Source organism: Lampetra fluviatilis, chromosome 18, assembly GCF_964198595.1.
Source record: "Lampetra fluviatilis chromosome 18, kcLamFluv1.1, whole genome shotgun sequence".
Taxonomy (NCBI): Eukaryota; Metazoa; Chordata; class Hyperoartia; order Petromyzontiformes; family Petromyzontidae; genus Lampetra; species Lampetra fluviatilis.
The window spans coordinates 9,023,809-9,039,756 of NC_136292.1; the positions used below are offsets into that span (position 1 = coordinate 9,023,809).

General features: G+C 43.3%; 1 protein-coding gene across 2 annotated transcripts; it reads right to left on the bottom strand.

Annotated features, from left to right (window-relative positions):
- Window positions 1-1,960: 1,960 nt before the first annotated feature.
- LOC144937031 (vascular endothelial growth factor A-like) lies at window positions 1,961-15,550 on the bottom strand. 2 transcript variants are annotated; one of them, XM_078864270.1, is made up of 7 exons: window positions 14,831-15,550; window positions 12,524-12,566; window positions 9,662-9,858; window positions 7,807-7,873; window positions 7,605-7,631; window positions 6,141-6,263; window positions 1,961-4,184 (listed from the first exon to the last, which is right to left on the bottom strand). In XM_078864270.1, exons 1-6 carry the CDS (start codon window positions 14,882-14,884, stop codon window positions 6,157-6,159), a joined length of 495 nt encoding a protein of 164 aa, XP_078720396.1. In that variant the 5' UTR covers window positions 14,885-15,550; the 3' UTR covers window positions 1,961-4,184; window positions 6,141-6,156. The 2 variants fall into 2 exon arrangements, with proteins under 2 accessions (XP_078720396.1, XP_078720395.1); XM_078864269.1 differs by having other exon boundaries at window positions 7,797-7,873.
- Window positions 15,551-15,948: the final 398 nt, after the last annotated feature.

Genomic DNA, 15,948 nt, shown 5'->3' on the forward strand with positions numbered 1-15,948 from the left:
ATGATATATATCCGTCATCGTTCTGGTCTCATCCCCACTAGAGATGAGGACAAGGCCACGTACCGATGCGTCACTGGGGCTGTGGCCCCTGCTGTTGAAGTGACGAGCCTGTGGTTCTGACGTCTGCACGGCAAGTGAACAGAAGATGTTGGGCAAATCTATCACGAGGCGTTTACCCGTTTCTTCACTGCAGTGGAGGCCACAGCTTGCATCCAGTGCAATAAAGCAGATTGGTGGAGGTGCAAATAAACCTATGGTGCATCACTTATGACGCTCAGGGTGTTTATCTGAGTATTGAGCCGTGCACTCCAAGGTCCCTGATGTTTGTGTTTCTGAGGATCGCTCATAGGAGGCGATTCCTTTAAAATGTTGGTAAAACTTGTGCCACTCCTTTGGAAAGTGAAGTTAAGGACGGCGTCTTTGATGGCCAGGTTTGAAGGGTGACGTGTATCAGGATAACCGGTATCATGTCGTCTGCTTTCTGTTCAACAGTTCTCACAATGGACCATGAAGCAACCGTTAAGTACAGTATATCAACCTATCGTTTACTAATATATTCATATTTTGATGTCCTAACAAATGCAAGTTAGTTCATGTGGCGTTTAGTCTAATTAATCCCATGCTCATATAAGCACTGACGTGGTGCTTATCTTGCTTACAGCTCCGAATCAGAGGAGAAAATTGCACGTTCATTTGGGAGGGCCAGTCTATCCATAGAATAACCATCGATGACTTCCCCGGTGATACATGCCAAAGTGTCAGATATTTAACTCGCAAACCTCCCGATTGTGAGCCGCTCATTATTTTTCAGAGCCACTGCGCCAGAAAAAAATTTGCATTAAATCCAGGGAGATATTGGTGCAGGGAATACTTACTTTCTACATAAACGCCTTGTAGCAGTTATGGAAAATAAATATTTCGCCAGTCGCACTACGCATTGCCACAAATACTTGCTATATTCGAATCTGACACGTCATACTTTTGTAGTGTGACTGTTGGTCTCTCCTTGTATAAAATTGATGAGAACTATTGTAAAACCTGTCATTCGGCTCAAATATATTTACAACCCTCGATCTAAGATACCGATGTATTCCACGGTGAAAAGTGCAACAAAACAAGCTGACCGTTTGAAGGAGCCACACATCAAAATATCTCAGGAACATACTTTCCCGAGTTGCAAATCGTTTCCCAACCTGAAAAGCAATCGTCTCGTTCCACAGGACATGAACTACCCCCCCCCCGTGACCTATCCTGATGGTAATCTATTTAGAGGATATTCATTCTCTGGTTCTTTCAGAAGTAATCCCACCCTTGGTAACCCACGAAAAAAAATATTCATGACACCGTCACCGATTGTGCACAGCCATTCCTGCATTGGCTGACGGAAGAGCCCATCTATCACCAGCCTACATTGCAATGATAGCATATTTGTAATGTCTATGCCATGTCTAGCGTAGCCCTTGGTCCAGACTGAAATGTTTAACTTAAAGTAAAGTTCTCATTACTCTTATAGTGCGTTGTCCTTAAACTGTGCGCCTTTTGGCGTCATTTGGTCGATCACCATATGATACTAGGCTCTGAGAAAAGCTGTCTCTGGTGTGGACCAATGAGTTTCAAGGACAATGCATACATTATCAGAGTATTGTTTTTTGTTTGCATTTTGACTGCAAATATTGTGGTTAATGTAAACATGATTCCTTGCAAAAGGAGTCAGTTTTGTTGCCAAAAAAGGGGAAAAACCCTATTAGTATATTTTGGTACTGGCAAAGGAGGCCTCATGATGATTAAAGTAAAGTTAAATGACTTTTGAGGAATAAAGGGTGCGTTCAGAGTAGAACTTAAACTAAAGCAGCTCATACACATCACATGCTAAATACTGTACATGACTAGAATTTTTTTTATTTTAACTTAAAATATAAGCTATCATATATGAACAGGTATTTTTTTAAAAATCAAACTCCACAACAAAATACAGCCTTTCAAAAATAAATATTGTGTTGTAGAATATAATAAATGTAATTACATCAATGCAAAGTCAAGTCAAAGTAGCACTGTTAAATTGGGCATTGAGGTGGCTCTTATCTCTGTTGCCAGGCCTTAGCCAGCATTGAAATGTCCACATTCCCATGGAAGTCACTGTTGACTTCAAATTGGCAAGTTCACCCAACTCCAACAACAAACACTGTTCTTGTTCGTGCAATGGGTTTTCTCCAGGCTCTCCGGTTTACTCTCACTAGAAGCCAATCACTTTGTTATGATTATTTTTTATTTCAACCGCAAAGAGAATGAGGGGCTGAGTCGACCCGCGACCGGGATTGAACTTACAACTCTCCTCCTGTCAGACGAACGCTCAACAGCATCAGCGCCCGGCCGATTAGCCTACCCACTCACATACACACAGGAGTTTGCCTGACCAAAGACCACCACTTTGACTATTACACAACTACTTTAATGCAATTAATTTTGCTCACCCATTCAATAAATACACACGACCGAGCACAGTAAAAGTTTAAAATTAGTAGATCTGCAGTGAGGAATGTTTGGTGTTGTTACTGAAACACAAACAACAGTGAGGCAGGGATATTGTGACACTTTGCAGAACTGTATATGTACACATGATAGCAAACAGGGACACACCAGGATGGCTTGTTATTTTCCTCTCTGCTTAACATTCAGAAGTGGAAAAAAAGCTTACACAAGAGGGACAGCGTACAGCCATTGGTCATCGTGTTTCATGGGCCAGAATGGCAGTTACAAGCGTTTTTTTCCTCACTTTCTTGTCATTCACGTTTTTAAGAATACAACACATATGCACCTCTTTTTCAATATTTACACTGCTACAGGGTCCAACGTTTAACACTGCTTATACTGCATCACTCTCTGTTTGGCTACGCTAGTTTATGGAGAACTATCAAGCTGCGAGTCTCTGTCTCCTTCAAACAGAAGCAAGCTTCATCACACAGACTTCACGTGCACTGTCCAGTAAGCAAAGCGCTCAGAACACAGAAAGCAGCATGATATATTTTACCTCAAAATCATATGCCAAAGTGCCACAATATGTTGCACTTATAACTCGAACATAGTATACAGCACAATATGTTAACATTTTAAATACAATTTAAATACAGCGTAATAAATAATGTGTGGGCCTGCAATGCTATGACAGCCAATTTATAACTTAGAGGCTTAGTGGTCTCTAATGCTTAACCTGATGGTATTATCTAAAGTACCAAGTACCACATCACAAACAAAATCAGTACACACGGTGTTAATTACATCAATATTAAACTACACATATATATGGTGTCATCGTTACCTGGAATAGATTTTAACGTTTCAAATTGCAAGAGCGTAGACTAATCCAAGACCTTTCACATACACACGGCTTGACATTTGTACGTAGTGATTTACTGCTGTGGTGATGTACATCGGGAACTGTTCTTGTTGGCGATCAGGACCGATGAGATGCTACATATGGGCTTGATGTGCACAAGGTGTCTCAGTGCCAGAGCTCGTGTGCAGTCTGAACATACGCAGCTTGTACGTAATTCCAACATCTCAATTCCTTCACCTTCATCCTCTCCAGCAGGGGATATTCCATTTGCTCGTAACGGCAGGTCCGAGGATGCCAGCAATATCTTCAAAAACGTCCAACCTTCTTCATCTTCTCGTGCAAATTTTCAATAACATGTGGAATTATCTAAGGTAGCAATACATAATTTGAGATATATACACACATATCTCATGTCTAGGATTGACTCTATCCCAGATTTTATCATTTTAATAGAAAACATATGCCGCACCGTTAAGTAGGCCAATATCCGTCGAAAGTACACGTAGCCAGAAACGAATGCGAGTCTTTTTTTACGTGGCCAAGTGTGTTCTGTGTGTTTGTGGAAATAAAACTCCAGTTGAGCATTACAGCAATGATTGCAACTGCGTGCGCTGCACACGAGGAGCGAGTCTCATGCACGCTGAGCCGACTCCTGTGGGCCGCACGGAGCCCATCAAGTGAAAAAACGCCAGGAAGATAATGCACCAAGACAACTCCTGAGCAAGTACATCTCTGAGCAAGTACGTCTCTGCCGGGAGATGGACACCAGCTTCTTTACTGCACTGGGCAGTTTCTTCTCCATCGGCGTTGGCGGATGGGATGGTTTTTTCATCTCCTTGGTCTTTCACACCTATCGGTGAATAAAAACAAAACGTCAACATCACAAGCGGGAACCAGACTCACTTACAAGTTGTGTCAGTCGGGGTTGCTAACAATTGGACGTTTTGTAGTTCCATGCTTCACAATGGCTTCAAACCTTGTAGTCCCAGTATGAAATATAAGAATAGATTATCCCCTTTCTGCCAATAAAACAGGTGTTAACATGTTCAAACACCAAATAGAAACCTTTTGCAAGGCATCAAGTCTGCATTAACAACACGTACTTGCGGTGTTGTAGTCCCAACTGTATTTCCTTAAAGCCCACCGATTTGCACTATAATACTGTAATAATTGCAATGCATTGTTAATCCACTGCTGGACAAAGGCCTCCCCAAACCGTCAGTCATAGGGCTATTTGACCAAACTTTCACCACACTGGTCAGCGTAGGTTGGTGAAGCGAGGGGCTCCTGAACCAGTTCAGATATCACTCGCCACAGACGTTAGTCATTACCGGGAATTGAACGCGGGTCACCAGGTTAACAGGTTAACAGCACAGGGTTATAGTCACTGGATCACCGCTCGCCCCGCTTTACATTATAAAAAGAAATGTTTATGTTTTATTCTTTTAAGTAATCTTTTTTTTACATTTTTTGGTGATTAGCATCTAATCACCAAAGTGCCCATTCATAACTCTTGCAGAGCAGGACAACATCCTATGTGAGAAAATTATTAATGAATTTAGATATCAAAGAACTACTTTGAAGATACCCTCAAGTGACCTTTATTATCTCCACATTTGGGGCTGAGCTTTCCCATACGCCATAGCAGTCAACTGAACTTTTCCTTAGTTAATTTTTTTTTTAGTAAAACACAAAATTAAAGGTGGCAATTTCTTTGTGTAATCATAAGTGGAGATCAATGTGGTTTAAGAATTGATGTTTACTCAGTGATTTGACCACTGAGCTACCTGGTCACTTTATAATTAACAAAAATATATCGAAGTCCATCACACATTGTTGGTGATCTTTTTAGCCAAAAGGATTTCTCCTTCCAGAGCCAAAATAACTTAAGGACACGGTATAAATTGAGACCACAGGTCAACCATGTGATTGAATACTGAACACTTGGGCACAGTTAAACACTTATGGGTTTGAACGTGAGCATGTGTTATGGTCGGTGAGTTTGAAGTGCACTCTTGGGAAGCACGTGGCACACAGACGACAGCGCTATCTCACACCGGACAGTGGTGATCGAGCCACGGCAGTCCTGACTCTGGTAGTGTCCCGGTTAGCGCGTTGTGCTACGAACCTGGCGACCCGAGTTCAATTCCCGCTCACGGCAAACACCAGTGACGATTATCTGAACTGGTCCTGGGCCTCCCCGAGGTCGACTCAGCCTCAAATGAGTACCTAATGTGGTGTGTAAACATCACCACTGGGGAGACAAAAGCGGCCGAGCGTGGTGCTGGCCACCTATCTCCTCGTATGCTGTGCCGGCCTTCATAAGTGCTTGCTAACAGCACTTGCCCCAACAGTTTGTTACGGCGATACAGGGGATCTTTGTCCTTGTTTTATATGTCGTGCCTGGATGTGTGTCCTGCCTGGCTGTCTGTCCTGCCTGGCTGTGTGTGCTGCCTGGCTGTGGCGCTGCCCCAGCCGTACACATTAGACTCAGTGTTTACCATTCGAGAGGTTACGCCCCACCACTAACGTTATGTCAACCCTTACAAATGGCGGTCAGACCTAAGGGCATAGAGCAGAGGGAGTTAAACAAGCAACGCAATACCCACGACTGATAAGAGAAACAGATGATAAGGAGTCAGACATGTTGACACGTGGAAGACTACTTGAAGCAAGTGGTGAACACATCCGAAAGAGGAATACAGAGGCTGAATTACAGCTTGAGAGGATGCGTTGACGCATACCAAGCCTGTCAGCGCTGTGGCTCGGAATGGCTGAGCGCATGGGTGTCAGCATTGAGCCGTACCTGCAGCTGTGCTCATTCAGCTCTTGGCCCCGATGTTTGCAACGTGCCACTGACAGCTTACACAAGCACTTGCAGGTGTCAGGGTCTGGCACCAGACGCCTTTCCGCGCATGGTTTGCACAAGCTGTGGGATAGGATACAGTTGTTTAGAATTATAACATGTACTATTTTAATTCACTCTCAGAGAGACAAAATGATTCAAAGCGGGAAGGCATCCAGAACCGGTGGCAACAGTTGAACCTGATGGTGGGACCCCGGGGTCCCGAATAAAATTAAGGCAAAATCGTAATTTATTTATTTTTGGCGACTACGTCTCACTGCGCACATAAACGCTGCGACCCACCTGGCATAGATCATTCTGTTGTCATGTTATTTTTTTCTACTCCTGATGACGATCGCTTGTGTTGTGATTGAAACGTCGTGGTTTTTTGTTATTTTTTGTCATTTTCTTTAAACCTATCTACGTGACTTTACCGAAAGACCCAAAGAATCTGTTGGACTTCTTTCGTGCCATACGTAGCCAACCGTGATAATCGGAGGTGCGGGGGAAGGACAACAAACTAAACACAAAAAGCAATTCTAAACAAATACATTTTCAATCTAGATTTAAAAGTGCATAGCTCCAGTGGCTTCCCAATACCGGAAGATGGCCGCAGAAGGGCACCTGAAAGTGTACAATGCAGTGACCATCTTTATTCGATGGTTAGCCAAAAGCTACTGTGGGATTGACCGGAGTTCGCGTGATGTTTTTTTCACCTTGACAAGATCAGCAAAGTATTTCTAATTTTGTCAAGGAGGAAGGAGCATAAACCATGTTAGTTGTGGCCAAGAATCAAACTTGTGTTAATGGCTTCATAGTGCAGTGCGCCAACCACTGCATTACTGCATCAACACCATTTTACGGCTACCTAACCTGAAACATGCATCATCTTAAACTAACTACTATGCCTTTTAACTACCTGGAGTTTAGCTTGGTTACATTTAATGACGTAATTCCTGGCATCAGAATACCCAAAATATATTACAATAAATTCACTATTTTGTTTTTTAAAATCACTATTTTATTCACAAATATTTTTTGTGAACAATGTGGTCTCAAGTAGCTGGAAGGGGTGAGCTGATTACATACAACACATAAGAATTTGACAGGATTGTCCACCGAGGAGATGGAGCAATCAAATCAGTTCTAGTGAAGGACTGTTACATCGCAAGATCATGAACGGTGGTGGGTGGCTTGGGATAGGCCTTAATTCCCGGTGGATTATGGCTGATTATGAAATCGAAGCATGTTATCGTGAGAAGCAACATTTGTTAATAAACGGTGCAAACATGCTATATTTTGGACTCTATGTTGAATAAGGGACATTGGCTGAAAAGGTGGCTCATTGCATGCATCTCTCTTGTACGACAGTGTTCATTACTAAAGCAGTCAGTTTATTCACGTACGCGGTGTCACGTTTCGTACCTGGGAGATTTTTGTCGTTCTCGTGATCTGCAATGTTAATAAAAAGTAAAACATTCAAAATTAAAATTTGTAAATGTGTTCATAGTCGGCAGCTTAACAACACGTTTTTTACGAATGAGCATGGTCACCGTTCAATAAATGTACATGTGTAACGTGTCTGTGTGTAAACAATACCAAGATCATGTTCCTTACCTACACTCACATTTGGTGTGCTGCTGAAATGACATTTCTTCATAACCTGCATTGTGGCGTAGTTTGTATTTATAAACCTGCAATAAAAAATAATGTATTAAAATAAACACCTGTAGTAATAATAATACAAATTAATAACACGCTCAAAATTCGTGAAGGGAGTTGCTAACACAAGTGAGAGGCACGACACATTTCATGGTGTAACCGGCACCACCAATGCTTGTTGGTGATGCAGCCCTTCCAGAGACAATGTTAATAATACCAACTGTTTCGTGGCCAGGTGGCTCAGAGTGGCTTGCAATCGAAAGGTTGTGGAGTTCAAATCCTGGTTGGGGGCTGACTCGGCCCATAATTCCTCTAGGGTCTATAAAATTAGTTCCTATTGGCAGGCAAGTCAACATTGGTTATTCTATGGAGAGACATTCCCCTGCCAAAGTAACATGTAATTTCCCCCATTGGCTCAGGGCTGTAAATAGGAGATGGACACTGCATCAATGATTATTTAATCAGGAAATCACTTTGGTATTACTTACCAAAGAAAGCTTCACTGAGTGTGAAGATTATTTTTAAGAACAGAGCTGCATTGGGATGTTTTCACCATAACATTAACGAGAGGCATGTGGAAGGAAAGCAGGAGACCAACGAGAGCGGGCACACGCTGGGTAGTTTTGGTTGTCTAACACCTCCCATCCCCAGCACGGAGGCTGCACGCACGTTAATAAACGCTGGTAAAGAACTACCCCTTAGTTAATGAGTATCCCTGCTTGTGCTTTCAATCCCGTGGGGGCTTAGCACCTGGGTTTTGCTGAGCTGGCTGGTTAGCTGTGTATGCCATCCCCCCCTTTCACCAACCCGCAAAGACCAGCATGGTCAAGTGCAGTCAAACCGACACGGTCTGGGAAGGCCTTCATCCGGCAATGGATTGACAAAGGTCTGTGAATTATTATTACTGAAAAATTAAACAAAAATATAACCTCATGTCTTTCCTCGTGTGGATTATAAGACCTCACTTTGAATACGGCACTGTAAGAATGTGCTATGATTGACTGACATCTGCTTTTAAATTGAGCAGAATACAACTGAGACGCGTGTAATATAACGACTTACTAAGCACGTATTTTAGCGACGCAAGTACTGTAGCTGTGCACGTAAATGTGCATAGCTTTGAAGGAAAGTTCGTTCTTTATTTATTTACAAGTTTATTCATGCAGTCAACCCGCCAGTGTTAGAGCTTCACGGGTTGTAAGCCTCGTCAGGGGTCGGTTCAGCCCATCATCCCCTCAGGAGTCGATACAATAGCACCACTGTGGGGAAGTCAACAGTGGTTGGATAAATTTGTACACACCACAGGAAAGTGAAATTTCAACCAATAACGTGGGAAACCACTTTAGTTTTTTTTTTACTGCAAACTTACAATAAATTTTAGATAGGACTTAAATGTAAAAGTTTGCATTTTATTTTCAAAATCCTCGTCTGTCTGCAGAACTGCAAAGCAATTGACTCAGTAGCAGGGACCCATGAAACATACAATCCAGACAATTGCAATTTCATATTTTTTATATTTCGTTTAAGATATACTTAAAACATTAATTCAGTTCTGTGAGTTCCTTCAGTATAAACACAGGGTTAGGAAAACGTATATTTCACTTGATACCCTTGGATAGTTAACACAATTTTCACACTGAAATTCGTGATGACAATGGCTACAATCCTGTCGTCCACATCTATGGATTCCATATGGGCTCTCACGCAGGCCGCGGGTGGTCTACCAGTGCCAATGCTGCCATATGGGTACATAGCACAGAGCGTGGCACGGACCGTGGCATGCAGGGTGGCGTTGAGCGTGGCACAGAGCAAGCGCTCACCTGTAGAGTGATGTTGGCGGTCTCTGTGGGGAGACATTCTTGGTTCTCATCATTGCAACAGCCAGAGCAGCGTAAGAGCGGCACGCACGACGGCCGGAAGAAGTGCTCCACCTCGTCTGGGTACTCGTGCAGGATGTCGATCATCGTTTCCATCGGCTGGCAGTAACTCCGCCTCATCACCTCGTCAAACTTCATCACTGCACAGCATGCAAGGGCACGGGTCAGGCTACCCTTGAGCTACCCCGTAGTGTCAGGGGGGTGAGGCTGGAGGGGACTGAAGGCTCAGCCCCCTTCTAAATTTGTATAGTTAAGTCAAAATGTTGGTAGGAAAATTCGTTAAATTAAGCAATCGGCATCACTGCATTTAATCCTATACAAGGGAAGAATACACGATAGACAAAAGCAGATACTACCATTGCTAATTTTGTCCAAAGTTTGTTTGATATTGACTGTATCGTTGCCCCCGAGTCTCCCCCCCTTATACAAGATCACGTGACAAGAGTTACCGTTTACCGTTGAGGGCACCGACAGAAAAAAATATGGCAAATCAGACTCCAAATTTCTTTCCTGGAAACCTTCCTTTACTGAGAAAACACCCAAATAGACTTCCCATGTTGAGCCCATCGTGTCTCCTGACAAGTGCACCAAACATTAACAGGTGCTGCATTTAATGAACATTTTAAATAATATAACTACTGCCTATCTTTTCATAATATAGGTTTTTGGGTCAGATCGCGTTGGCCTACGTGTTAAATTGCCTATCTTTTATGTGGCAACACACAGCATGAATATCTACAGTGCTTTTGTCAATGCACTCCTAGAGGAGGGCATTCCCATACCATGTGAGTAATGGGGGATATTGTATTATATGTCACCGCATTGGTCAATTTCAGTTGATGAAACCGGAGCACAGATATTATAGCCTAGTACGATACAACAATGGATTTTGCTACACTACTTTCTATTGATAACATAGCCCCGCAGCAATTTATAACAGGTTGTATGCATGGTGCTGGCCCAAGTAAAGCCAGGCCCGAGCCTGCTTAGCTCCCAAGATTTAAAGAGGCTGTGTGCATTCTGGGTGATTTAGTAAAATACAACATGTAAGAATATCCAAGAATTAGGGTTAAGTTTTATTCCACCGTATATTCAATGCTCCGCATTGAATGCTCCGCATTGAATATATGGTGGAGTTGAAAATCTATGCCAAATTTTATCAGTAGAGTTTGGCCTACAGGGAATTTGACACAAAGTCTCAATTCTGTATGAGTGAGAAGAAAAAAACATGCTACATCCCAGCTCGTTTTTTTTGCAAATGCATGTGCTCCGCACAGTATACTTTATTGGCACTGCACTGAAGAAAAACTCCCGCGGAGATGTCAGCGAATTCTTATCTCTAAACTGGAACAGTGTATTCTGCATGCCAGTGGCAGTGTGAATACAATAACATTTTGCATTGGCTTGAGATAATAATTTACCTGTCACACAACTGTGGAATATGCAAAGCCTTTCTTAGCAAACTCACAAGCCTGGACAACATTATTATTTATGTTATAGTTAAACTAGCTTTTCAAGAAAATGGCAATATCATTCCTTCACTGTAGACTTATCATGAGCTGTAAATGGCAGAAAGGCTGATGGTGGACTTTGGCAGCCCATTATCTACAGTACAGTGTTATCAGTAAGACAATTATCCTTGGGAAAACAATTACATTTATAATTCCCCGGCACAAATGTTGTGGTCCCCATGCATCTACCAGAAAATCCGTAAAACGTTTTAAAATACCCGGGCAGCAATAATTAACCTCAAAATTCCCATAATCTAAGGATAATTGCCACTGTACAATGGCATCGACGCTATACACCAGAGGTCGCAACCGGGTACCCGATACCCGTACCCTACCCGATACCCGGCTAACCGTACCCGGACGGGTAGCCGTTTGCGACCCTGGTGCGGCCAGGTACGGGTAAGGAGTCAAAACCCGTTTGCGAAAATAGGTCTCCAACTTCATCCAGTAGGTGGCATGCGCCGGACAGAGAGGGTCTGCTCTCAGACCACTTAGCAAGAGCTCCTGCGTGCAATTGAAGTGGTTTGGCTCGCATTGCCGTTTTAATCACGGACTTGTTTAATCTCATTCATCTGTTTCTTCCATCTCTATCATCATGACTGTTTCTCACCACTCCCACTGATTCACATATTCCACACCCACCCAAATGAGCCCCCCTTTACATGAAGGGACTACTTCAGCAACCCTCGCAGTAATGCCTTAGGCCTAGTATTAACACACGCAGACATATTTCTCAGTCAGCCTCAATCTATGAAGAATGTGCAATATATACTGCAATAAAGTTCACCACAATACAGTACCGGCATCGGATCGAGGTGCAACAACTCCTGCTGCCCAAACACAGATGCTAATTCCCAGACTGTCCACGTGAAACTCGGAAAGGTGGCAATCCAAAATTAGGCTTCTTAGCTGTTCATTGAAATGGTACAGACATTCGTTAGTCCACTGCTAGATGAAAGCCTATTCCATGGCCAAGAGGTTGTTTTACCATACTTCACCAGGCTGGCTAGTGCGAATTGCTGAAGAAGTGGGCCCATGAAAGATTCAGATACCAATCGCCACTGATGTAATAAAAAATAAATTAAGCTCAGGTCGCCGGCTGCCAGCTTCGCTAACAATTACGATACTGCGCCATCCAGTTGTAAATTATGAAACATTTTGATAAATGTGTGCAGAGACGTATATATTTTATTTAAACGCTTGAAAGCCATATCAGAGATTAAATTATGTTAATTTGTCAGGGATTTCAAGGATTAATTTTTTTAAATGTAGCCACACTCATTTGCGGTCTCACCTCCATTCTTCAGATGACTTTGTCCAGACGAAACACTCATGGGCTGTAAGGAAACGAGGAAAATCCATGCATGAAAGCGCCATATATGTATCGCCATTTGCTTTACTGTATCCCAATGTAATTGCACAAAGGTATGCACACAGAAAACAGTTAAAGTATAGCAGAAAAACACAGGATGTGTTTCTGTTTTCCCTCCTGAAGGGTAAAATCTAAGAGGCAAACACTTATTCTGTTTGAAGTTTGATCTTGGGGCTGATCACAAGAACCACTAATTTTTATATGCTATAAAGGAGCCCTTTTAAGTGTAAAACACAAATGGGGCTGTTACACTGGAGGAGTAAAAAAAAAATCTCAAACGCTGAAGCGGCCCAATACATTTATATCTTAACACTAAGCTCTGGGGTAATGCGAATGACCGCTAGTTATCCCACTTGTGTCCAGCATTTTATGAGAGGGGGTTTGGAAATGGAAAATGTGTGATGGCAGGCGAGATGCCAGAGGGCCGGCGTGCTAGAGCCGTTGCTCACGTTTTCTTTTAGTCTGACCTGCGTCCTTCAACTCCCTATAGAGTGTAGTTTTGCTCACAACCGGCATTAAATGAAAAAATAAATACCACCATGCCCTCTCTACTTACACAATTGGTTGCGCTCACTTTGGCATTCGATTAAAATGGTCACGTTTGTAAATGTACGTCTCTAACGTCTCACAAAAAGAGGTACTTTTCTTAATAAACTAATTTCAACTTTGCACTTTTTGCATGATCACACTTGCATCCATGCGTGGCGATGCTTTTGGTTGGCATCAACCCTCCAGCGATAATAAGGTCAATGTGCAGTCTGAAGTGCGGTATGCAGACAAGGAGACATGGACCCGCGTCCACTCCATGAATGTTTGACATTTTAGAGAGGGTGCCACTACATCGTAGCCATCTGCAACGCTAACTGTCTTTGGCACTTTCCAGTAGAGGGCAAATCCATTTACGACGCGATCAATAACAATTATTACAATTAAAAAAACGTCAATAATTAATTACCATTACAGGTGATTGTCCTTTAATGGCATTGCGCTTGGGAGATTCTTGTAATTTAATTTAGATGGCATCTCTTTCTAATTCTATTTGTAATTATACCATAGTGGCTTTCATATCATCGATATTGTGAGTAACCGCCACTGCGGATCACGACACTTCTCATTCTGCTCCTTTCCTCGCACTGCCACTTCGGAATTTCCTACAATCGTCGATTTTCTCAAGATCCGGTAACCTTGCTCAACTCAAAGGGACGTGATTACTCATCTATAACAACTTTGACAGCGCTGTTTGTTGCTGGCGGCTTGAAATGTTGGACCTTTGTGCCTGCGCTAAGCAACTGTGGTTTTTAACTGAACAGCTGCTCACCACTCTAGTATGTGGCCCATGATAAACGCCCGGGACTGCGGTGTTTTTGCTGCGTACAGGTCCGTCCCCCCCCAAGTGTTGCCGCTGAGTTGGGCAGTCGCCTGCAGTGGAACTCCGAGGTTCATACTAACAATAGTACTGCTCCACTCCCGTCAGTGGGACGCCAATGGTGCCTTCTCTATTCTTCTCAAGCGGTGCGCAACTTCAAAAGGCAACGGCGCGCACACTTTAAACGTACTGTACAGTAATTCAATACCATGTGGGTGGGGAGGCAAGTGGGCCGAGTCGAGGATTTCTAATGCATTGTGACAGTAATTTTGTTGAAGCTCGCAACCCGCCCAGCAACTGGCAATAAAATTTGAAAACATCCTCGCTACGTTATTAGTTGTGTTTCTGGAGCGAAGCCCAGGTGAAACCAAAAAAAAAGCTTGTCCTGTGACCTATTGTCAAGTTCACTAAAGCAGAACCTTCCCAAAATAGGAACCACGGAGTTGGATAATCATTTAGCATTGTCAATCAACGTAAAAAAATACCACGTTGCCTTTACGAGCCCAAGAGGACATCACTTTGATATAGCCATTGGCAATTGTAATGTTTTTTTAGAGAAGTATTCACAAGGCAAACTAATCAGGAAACTACAGCGCACGCAAGCCAATGCTTTGTCGACCGAATACGAACCTTTGTATCAAATATGAAAATGAGAAATAATCCTTCTCATGATTTGAAACTTTTATAAACACATTTTACCGAGAAAACAATCCACTGTTTTAAATACAAACTGTCCCTGTGAGCAGCTGGCATATGCAGTAAAGCGCTGATTTATAAATGACAAAAACACACAGCGAGTGGGTGACGTCCGAAACGAACTTCATGATCATCATCGACATGAGAATCATCAGCAATGAACGTACCTTGACTGAAGACGGGAACAGCAGTACAGTTAACACGATGCAGACAGCGTTCATAGTCCCTTGTGTGGAAGTATCTTCAGTTGTGTTTGGTCGCGTCGTCCTCTGCTGCGTTATCCTTGTTAAGGGCCAAGTGAGTAAATCACTGCCCAGGTTCCTGCACTGATTGACAGCTTCAAATTAAAAATCAGCCTCTTTTTTTCTCCCCTCCCCCTTAATCCTCGTTCTCTGGCGGCATCAACCACAAACTAAAAAGTACCGAAGAGGCGCTGCCAAAAACGGGACGCAGTTTCTGAAGCTGTGCTCGGTTCAAAAGAGAGAACACGCGGTTTTCGCTTCTACAATCAGTTCAGTGACAGCTGTCGGCAGGGATGAGATGCGCGTTGCAGGTCCAACCTCCGGGAGATGTTCAGGGACCGTCGCAACGAACAGGTGAGCATGGTGCGAACTCTCCCTCGTGTGCTCTCTTGCCAAGGTCGGTCAATACTTCTTCTTCTCCTCGCATGCCACTCAAAGCAGTGACTGAAAGTTGTGTGTGGTGGTGGTGTACAAAGTGATGGGCGATAATTGGCTGCGTCGACTGTCAGCTCACTTCACGGCTCGATATGTCCTCGAAGTAAAATTAGCTGTCCCGTGATTAAAGTCACTGGGATAGTTGCACGAGGAACGCTGACACGCTCACTGGGCAGAGCTCTCCCTCTCTCTGTATGCGTGCTACTGCAGGGTCACAGCACAGAGCTTGTGACTGACTCCGTCACGTGTTTGATGGTGAAGCCAATGTGCGTGTAACACGGGCACCACCCACCCCATACAAACCCCACCCTCCACTCCCCAACCCAACCCTAAGCCACACAAGCCCAAAACCACACACACACATACATCCTAACCACACATGCACACAGACACACGCGCCAACACACACACACCACCACCACTCCCCCGCCTTGCCTCTCTGTCTCTTACCTATGTTTTGGACGTAAAATATCCACGTTTCCAATGCTGCACAAGCGCGCTTTAAATCGCGATTTAAAACTCACTCGCGCTTCTGTAACTCTTGCGACCACAATTTAATTACTCACGCATTTATTTATGTTTGACTGGGTGTGATATTCATTGTGTCA

Bases quoted from the DNA above. Each gene is read 5' to 3' on its own strand.
- LOC144937031 (XM_078864269.1), bottom strand. From the start codon at position 14,884: ATGAACGCTGTCTGCATCGTGTTAACTGTACTGCTGTTCCCGTCTTCA. The intron at 7,632-7,796 runs GTAAGGAACATG...TTAACATTGCAG, and splicing joins CACACCAAATGTGAGTGTAG to ATCACGAGAACGACAAAAAT. The intron at 6,264-7,604 runs GTACGAAACGTG...CCTATCCCACAG, and splicing joins GAACGACAAAAATCTCCCAG to CTTGTGCAAACCATGCGCGG.